At 40.8% G+C, this 9,230-nt stretch overlaps 1 protein-coding gene and 1 non-coding gene across 2 annotated transcripts in view; one reads left to right on the top strand and one right to left on the bottom strand.

Annotated features, from left to right (window-relative positions):
• Positions 1 to 5,424, top strand: part of Slc27a6 (solute carrier family 27 member 6) — a 58,249-nt gene extending 52,825 nt beyond the window's left edge. The window contains 3 exon segments of the mRNA NM_001106145.1: positions 290 to 387; positions 1,345 to 1,475; positions 4,727 to 5,424. Of these exon segments, the coding sequence (NP_001099615.1) occupies positions 290 to 387; positions 1,345 to 1,475; positions 4,727 to 4,903 (406 nt within the window). The 3' untranslated portion in view covers positions 4,904 to 5,424.
• Positions 5,425 to 7,166: 1,742 nt separating this feature from the next.
• LOC120098379 (small nucleolar RNA SNORA17) lies at positions 7,167 to 7,298 on the bottom strand. The gene has a single exon (XR_015643190.1). It is a non-coding gene; the product is annotated as a small nucleolar RNA SNORA17 (small nucleolar RNA).
• Positions 7,299 to 9,230: the final 1,932 nt, after the last annotated feature.

The raw sequence follows: 9,230 nt of genomic DNA on the forward strand, positions 1-9,230 counted from the left end.
TTATTGCACACAGTAGTAACTTTGTACTGTTATATTCCTCCTTGTCACTTCGGTTCACAGCTCTCTTAAAAACATTTTACAGTGAACAATTTATACCCATAAAACTCTTAACTTATTTTATCCAAACCACAGATGCTGGTTTTATTGGACTCTGAACGAAAAACTTTTGTAGACGTGGCTTTTGCTTGGAAACTCGTTATTTTGGGCCACTAGGTACTTCTCAGAGCCAACTGCAAGTCACTAAAACTGAAAGCAGGAGCTGACTCTTAAGACTCCATCTGTCCTTTAGGTGGAAAGGAGAAAATGTCGCAACCACAGAGGTGGCCAATGTGCTTGGAAGGTTGGACTTTATACAGGAAGCAAACGTGTACGGTGTGCCCGTGCCAGGTATGTGGCCGCGGTTGACTTTGAGAATCGTAGAAGAGAATGTCTGTGCATGTTCTCTTTAGGTTTTTAATCACTTTCCAAATCAACATTTATAATTTTGCATAGTAAAGTTAATATTTTAAAATATTTTCATCTTGTCTTGACAAGCAATGCCCTTGAATATGCTAGCAACTCATTAGGGAAAAAGATATGGATGAATTTTAATGTTTTCGTGTGTTTTGAAAATAGTTGAAGATGATCTTTCCGATTGCCTCGTTTTTCCTGTCATGACATGTGTTGTCTGACTCCACTAAATAGGAACATGTTCTAGTTTAAATGTGTAATAATACCTCTTGTGCCTGAAGTGTGTCCTTTTATACAAATGACAGTGTTTCTCACTGATGCTGTGGGATGGAGGGGAGGCGAGGGATTGAAGTGTCCACTTAGCAGCAGGAGAAGGAGACAACAGACTGAGAGACTGTCCCTGAGGACTGGAGAAAAGGGCCAGCCCTATGAGGTCTGCAGATCACATGACGGGCAGTAAGCGATGTAGACTTAATTTTCATTAATAAAAAGAAAATACCCATTTCTACGTTTCCTTACTTCAAATATTCCTTGTGATATTTTTCATTATTGATTAAAATGTTTATGTTTGCTGGGCTATACTTAGCTCTACATAAGTTTCCTTAGTATTTATGCTGATAGGATCAAAATTATGTATAGCTTATTGTCTTCTATCCAGACTGTTTCATTTTTACAGGCCAGACAATTAAAGACAAACTGTGCTCATCCCTACTGATCAGTTACTTCTAGTGATTAAATCATATGTGAGGGGAAGACAGAGACTCAATTTATCCTGCTGCCCCGCTGTTACCTCTGCAGTAGAGCGTAGAATGAGCATCTGGCAGTCTGTGTCTGGCAGGACTGATTTTGAAAATTCACTAGTAACACACGGGTTTTATTTCAACTTTCCCCCAGGTTATGAAGGAAAAGCTGGAATGACTTCCATTATTCTAAAACCAAACAAGTCTTTAGACTTAGAAAAAATGTATGACCAAGTGGTGACATCACTACCAGCTTATGCCTGCCCACGGTTTCTAAGAATTCAGGTAATTTTACAACCTCACAATTTCTTGTCAAAGGTAGGAGCCAGAACCAAGAGGTGGGTCAGTAGCAAATTACTCTTCTCTCCTTCATAGACTATGTCTGTTTCTTTATATTAGGTAACTTTAAGAATAAAAATGAGAGAAGGGTAGAGTTGATGCTCTCGGGTGCTGGGCTTGGAACTGCATAGGACAATGGAAGCATGATGAAGGGCTAGGGGTTTTTGTCCTGAGTGTAGAGGTATCTCTTTCTCTTCTCATGGGACCTTAGAGTAAAATGATGTTCTCAGTGAGGGTGGCAAGTCAAAAATGTGTCTCACACAAACCTTCTGAAGACAGAGCTATTTGCCTAAAAGTGGGTCACACTGCATCAACACCAAAGTGTTTGCACACAGACCTCTGATGTATCTTTTACCTACATTAACACAGGCACATCTGACATATTAGGATAGCACAATCCAAGTTTACTATCAATTTGCCCATATTACTTATGTACTTACATGTTATAGCCATGTGTTTCCTATTTATCATCTTCTGTATAGCTTCTATATAGCATCTTTTTCTTTGTCAGTATATTTATATAGCTATATATATATATATATTTCCTAAATACATAGATAAAAATATATGTATTACACATAACATATATTCCTAAATATATAATTACAACCTGCTCAGTTAATATGTTGTCTATATGTACTTTATTTTGGGGCTGACCATTTGGTATTGATTAACCAATTAGGGGACTCCTTCTTGGGAAAGTCTATTTCTTCCAGTCCTCAGCATTCCCTAGTTCCTTAGTCTAGTCTTGGGACCCTATGAGATTTTCTCCTTTTGTGTTAGCATGTCTGTCAATATCATCCCTGTTCAGGTTTTGTTTAGACAGCCATGTTGTTGAGACTTTGTAAGTATAACTTCCGTGCTATTTCTAGGAGATCTAATCTCATAGCAGACAAACATCCTGTTTGTACATTCTTTTATTGATTGATGTTGGTCATAGATGCTGCAGTAAAGACATAAGCTCACCAATGCTAAACCTTCATTTTCAGGGGTTCTGCCTTCTTGGAAAAGACTGACACCCAGCTAGCTTACTCCAGTTACATTGTTCAAATATTATATGAGGTTAACTGGGGCTGGGAAAGGTCCCAACTACCAAACTCATCTTGCCCTTGCTGCCCCTGAGAGCAGACAACACACAAAATCTCAGTTCCTTTTGACCATGCCTAGCCATAGTCAAAAATAAAAACTCTGGGTTTGCCAGAGTGTCTTAGGACAGAGGTTTGTACAACTGCATGCTCCCAAGTAGCACCAATCGAAGACTCTCTAAAGAGACATTTCTTCACGGTTCAAAGAGTCTCAAAACAATTTCTCAGGCTCTACTGATTGGTCCAAACATGGCAAAAGCTTTGCTCAAACATTTCACTCAAAGCCAGACACAAAGGCTTTACTACACATTTCACTTAAAGACAGACATAAGGGCCGGACTACACATATCACTACAACCCTCCTTCCTCCTCTTTTGAAAATGTTCCTGAGCCTTACATGCAGGAGTTGTGTTGTAGATGGTTCAGTTGATGCAGGGTACCACATGATCACTGCTTCTGCATTATGACTAACTACAGCTGTGATGGCCTTCATCTCTTGCAAAAGATGTTTCTTTGTTGGGGGGGGGTGTAGGGTGGTAAGAGCTACACTTATCTGTGGTTATAAATATTTAGAATGCAGTTAGGAATTATCCGGTTTAATAAGGAGGCGATTGATACAAACTTGATAAGATTCATGACCTCACTAGCTCTGGGTTGTTGAATACACTTCTAGTGCAAGGCATAGTTTTCCTCTTTTTGAGAAATTCTTACATCCAATTATCTATGGAGCCTTTGGTTGCCACTAAAATGTGAGTGTCCTTATTGCACTATTAGGGTTACTGTGCCATCTGCTCCTTGTGGTAGTTCACAGGCCCCTAACCAGTTGCTGGTCAGGAAAGCCAAGAGTCCTAAAACCTAGTAGGCTCTTACTCTTCTTGCCCTTGGTTATCTCCCATAGGTTGTAGATAGGTCCTTATCACTTAAGAGACATATATTGTAGACACAGAAACCAGAATATCTGAGCAGAACACCTCCTTCCAAAGGATTGCCTTTATGGAACCAGATGTCATGTAAGTTTCCAAGTGAGGGAAAGAGCCAATAACCACACCACACCTATCTGCCCTGTCCTTCTGTAGCCAAGGCTACCCTCCCCATCCTTCCTTGCATTATTCCATGAGAAATATTTCTTGATAGAATAGAACACAGATTTAAAAGGTAATATTTTAAACCTTTAATCCAAGCATAACTTACAATTCACTCTCAGAAGCAGAATATTTTGACACTGGACTATTCTAGAAGACTGAGACAGCATTATATACATTTAGGAAATACTTTAATGTCATTAATTTTCCAAACAAAGCATGGGCCATTACAGTTAATGATTATTTTCACTTGTACAATTAACAGAAAGTCTAACATTCTTGGATCTCAATATATTTATGTAGCAGGGTTTATACTACATGCCTTTAATCCTAGCATTCAAGGGGCAGAGACAGATACAGGTGGATCTCTTTTGAGTTTGAGGCCAGCCTGGTCTGTATCGTGAGTTCAAGGCTAGGTAGGGCTACACAGTAATACTGTACCTCAAAAAAATTTATAACAAACGAATTGTAGTAATAGATAATCTGAGAAAATGCAGAACTAAAAACCTCTAACCACTTGAATTAAATAACTACTCTGTGAAAAATTTAAGTCACATTCCTAGCAAGATAGTTTTGCTCATAGCAAAAAAATTTAAATGTGATAATACTCAATATTGCTGAAATTAATCCAACCCTGTCCTTTTGTTCTGCTCTAGAGATACAAATTACCAGAATCTCCTGTGAAAACTTGCATCATAGATTTTGTCTTTTATAACTTTAACTCCTATTACAGTGTCATATATTCATAATATTGTTTTGGCATTGCCTTGAGATAGGATATGTATTTCAAACATGCTCAATTTGTTGATCACATTAATAATTATTATTCACACAATAAGATAACATTTCAATAAAGATTACAGATAAATGCTTTCTACTTCTAATGTCAAATTAATACTAAATATAAAAAAGTTAATTAGATATAAAATACAATAAGGATAAAGGGCCTATTTTGTTAAACATTTTGCTCATACATAGTAACTACTGTGCATACTAACTTGCTCTGGTCGTATCTGCAATTATTTCCTAGGACAAAATGGAGACAACAGGGACATTCAAGCTAAAGAAGTTGCAGCTGGTGGAAGAAGGATTTAATCCGCTGAAGATTGCTGACCCACTTTACTTTATGGATAACTTGAAGAAATCTTATGTTCCATTGACCCAAGAGATTTATAATCAGGTAATGTTAGAGGAGCTTAAGCTTTAAGACCATATTTATGGGACTTCGATGGCCTCCTGGGAAAGGTGAAGGAAGATTTATGAGCTTCTTTGCAGACAGTCAGGGAGGAGTTCCTATCATAAATCAATCATACATTGGAAAAAATTGTACATGAAGAATGCATTTTGTATACCCAAGCTTTCAAGGCCCACACTTCTCAGCACAGTGAGCTATAAAGTAGGGGCTGTTTACCTTATGGTCTTGAGGCTGATTTGAGGATGCTGCTCACTGCCCAGAATCACCAGAAAGAAGTGTACTTCATCGCATGAGCCCAGAAGTAGGCTACAGTTCAAAGAACAGTGATTTCTGAATGCGTTTGGGAAGTAAAACCAAACAAGACATAGTATTACCACCTGACTCTGGGACCGTCAGAAATGTGATGATTTATGCTGAAGAGGAGATGGGAAGCAGTGTTCAGCAGATCCTGCATTTCCTTCACAAGCAGAAGTTCTTTGCGTCGAATATGGCTTAAATTTGCTTCGATTGATGTAAACTTTAGCTGATTTTTTTGTTATTAATTTTAAGATTCAGTAAGTAGATAAACACTTGCCTTATTATTGGAGATTTTAAATAATGCATCAGTAGTTAACAGTTTGATCATTTAAGGTATACTTTCTATTATGTAAAGATTCTAGTTTTCAGTGAGTAGTAAAATTTTTACTGAGTTTATTTTTATGTGATTTATCTTGTAACTCAATAAAACCATCTTTACTAATATGTGATTTGGTTGTCTTAAATGTTTTATTATTTATTTTATCCATGTGGCTGTTTTGCCTTCATGTATGTGTGTTTACCATGTTTGTGCCCACAGATCCCATAAGAGGGCACCAGGTTCCTCAGAACAGAAGTTACATGGTTGAGAACTGCCAGCAGTGGGTGCTGGGAATCAAACCCCATGTCCTCTGGAAGAGCAGCCAGTGCTCACATTCACCAAGCCTTCTCTCCAGCCCAGCAGTCTTTGTTATACTCTTTCTAAGTAAACTCCAATCAAAGGAACCCAACAGAAAATAAATGTATTGATATTTCCTTCCTCTCCAAAGTACATTAAGGGAGAAGCAAATGTCAAAGTATAAAAGCGCAGAGCAGGGAAATGGGTGCTCCTACATCCCAGGTCTCCCACCCATCATAGATGGAAAGGGGAGAGTGGGAGGGTATCTTTCTTGTCCATGCCATCACACAGGACATGATACTGCCATTTCCTACACACTCATATCATCAGGGCTGACTCACCTAAAACTCCCTCAATGTGTGGGATCTACTCTTCCCTAATCATAAGCCTAACCCAAACCCTGAATACTGCAGCTAGCTAGGGGTGGCGTCAGCTTTCCTGCTGTAGAATTCCCAGGGCTAGCTTTCCCATGACGCCCTGACTAGGAGTGGGGTCAGTTCTGCACAAACTTTAGACATTAATATGTCCCTAGGAGGCAGCCTAGACCAAGAGTATCCACCTGGATGTTGATGCTTCTGCGGGGCCAGGGAATAGATGTGTTCCCAGAACCCCACTACGGTCCCAGGTGGCATCACTGACTACCCATGTCAGGCTGTTCCACAGTTCTGCTTCTTTTTTTATTGGATATTTTATTTATTAACATTTCAAATCTTATCCTATTTCCCAGTTTCCCCTCTGGAAACCCCCATCCCATCCTCCTATGAGGATGCTTCTATGAGGGTGCTTCCTCACTCACTTCTACCTCCCCACCCTGGCATTCCCCTACACTGGAGCACCGAGCCCTCCCAAGACAAAGAGCCTTTCCTCCCATTAACGTCTGGCAAAGCCATCCTCCGCTACATATGCGGCTGGAGCCATGGGTTGCTCCATGTGTATTTTTTGGTTGGTGGTTTAGTTCCTGGGGGGTCTGGTTGGTTGATTTTGTTGTTCTTCCTATGGGTTGCAAACTCCTTCAACTCCTTCAGTCCTTTCTCTAACTCCTCCATTGGGGACCCCGTGCTCAGTCCAATGGTTCGCTGTGAGCATCTGCCTCTATTTGTCATGCTCTGGCAGAGCCTCACAGGAAACAGCGATAACAGACTTCTGTCAGTTGTACCCACAACCTTCTGTTTCTCCACTACTTACTTTCTCCTCATAGTGGTGCCTGGTGTCTCTGAGTGGGTCATCTCAGGAGTGGTCTCAGGAGTGCTATATCAAGTTCATGTAATATGGCACCAAGCAGAGGTCATCTCTGGCATGGTTTGGCACACCCACCTCACGGACTGCAAGGCGTTAGACTGATGGCCATCTTAGGTGGGCTTTTTTCAGGGATTATTAGGTATTCAGATGTTCACAGTTCAGAACACTGAGCATAAGCAGAGCCTCTCTCCTCTCTGCCATCTGCTGGCACACCTGTTACACAGCAGCCACATCTGCAGCGCCTCAAGGAGCAGGGAGGATTGACATTTTTAAAGTGAAAATTACACTCAGAGAAAATAAACAGAAACATCTTTATAGTTTATGAGTGAGTAGTTGCATTAAAATTAATGCAACTATGTTGCATGAATACAAACTTTCCTAAAAATGTTTCAGAAGACTTCCAATGTAACTTTGAATACAAGTCTGAATATATTTATGTAGAGATGGATAGACGTTTATGAGAGAGGGCAGAGGTGGATGAGGACAGGAATCTAGTTTAGTATCTAGTGGTTTTGAAAGCTAGAGCACTAGTTACCAAATTACTGGATTTCGGACAACAAGGAAATATCTCAACAAATTAAGTATATTGGCCATGTGAAATAGTAACAGCCAAACTTTGTCTGATTGATCAAAACTAAGAAGCTCAAGTGAGGTAAATAAGAGACTTCGGTATTTAGGGGGAGTTCCAAACCTGCGGATCCCTGCCCGCAGCAGCGCTCAGCTCCCAAACACCGTGGGAGAGAGACCTCACCGCCTGGACAGGTAGGCACTCCTGAGACTGCAGAGCAGAAGAGACCACCAACACTGCCCACCCCTGTCCACATCCCTGGCCCAAGAGGAAACTGTATAAGGCCTCTGGGTTCCCGTAGAGGAGGGCCCAGGACCAGGAGGACCGCTGCGCCTGAGACACCGCTGGAACCTGAAGGGACCGACCAGATAAACAGTGCTCTACACCCAAATCCCGTGGGAGGAAGAGCTAAACCTTCAGAGAGGCAGACACACCTGGGAAACCAGAAGAGACTGCACTCTGCCCACATCTCTGACACCAGAGGAAAACACCAAATACCATCTGGAACCCTGGTGCACGGAAGCTCCTGGAAAGGGCGGTGCAGATCTTCCTAGTTGCGGCCACCATGGAGAGCTCATAGGCAACACCCCATGAGTAAACTTGAGCCTCGGGACCACAGGTAAGACCAACTTTTCTGCTTCAAGTGACCTGCGTGGTGAACTCAAGACACAGGCCCACAGGAACAGCTGAAGACCTGTAGATAGGAAAAACTACACGCCCAAAAGCAGAACACTCTGTCCCCATAACTGGCTGAAAGAAAACAGGAAAACAGGTCTACAGCACTCCTGAAACACAGGCTTATAGGACAGTCTAGCCACTGTCAGAAATAGCAGAACAAAGTAACACTAGAGATAATCTGATGGCGAGAGGCAAGCACAAGAACCCAAGCAACAGAAACCAAGACTACATGGCATCATCAGAGCCCAATTTTCCCACCAAAGCAAACACGGAATATCCAAACACACCAGAAAAGCAAAATCTAGTTTCAAAATCATATTTGATCATGATGCTGGAGGACTTCAAGAAAGACGTGAAGAGCTCCCTTAGAGAACGAGTAGAAGCCTACAGAGAGGAATTGCAAAAATCCCTGACAGAATTCCAGGAAAACATAAATAAACAAGTAGAAGCCCATAGAGAGGAGTCACAAAAATCCCTGAAAGAATTCCAGGAAAACACAATCAAACAGTTGAAGGAATTAAAAATGGAAATAGAAGCAATCAAGAAAGAACAAATGGATACAACCCTGGATATAGAAAACCAAAAGAAGAGACGAGGAGCTGTAGATACGAGCTTCACCAACAGAATACAAGAGATGGAAGAGAGAATCTCAGGAGCAGAAGATTCCATAGAAATCATCGACTCAACTATCAAAGATAATGTAAAGAGGAAAAAGCTACTGGTCCAAAACATACAGGAAATCCAGGACTCAATGAGAAGATCAAACCTAAGGATAATAGGTATAGAAGAGAGTGAAGACTCCCAGCTCAAAGGACCAGTAAATATCTTCAACAAAATCATAGAAGAAAACTTCCCTAACCTAAAGAAAAAGATACCCATAAGCATACAAGAAGCCTACAGAACTCCAAATAGATTGGACCAGAAAAGAAACTCCTCCCGTC

Source organism: Rattus norvegicus, chromosome 18 (genome assembly GCF_021556685.1).
Source record: "Rattus norvegicus strain SHRSP/BbbUtx chromosome 18, alternate assembly SHRSP_T2T, whole genome shotgun sequence".
In the NCBI taxonomy this organism is placed as follows: Eukaryota; Metazoa; Chordata; class Mammalia; order Rodentia; family Muridae; genus Rattus; species Rattus norvegicus.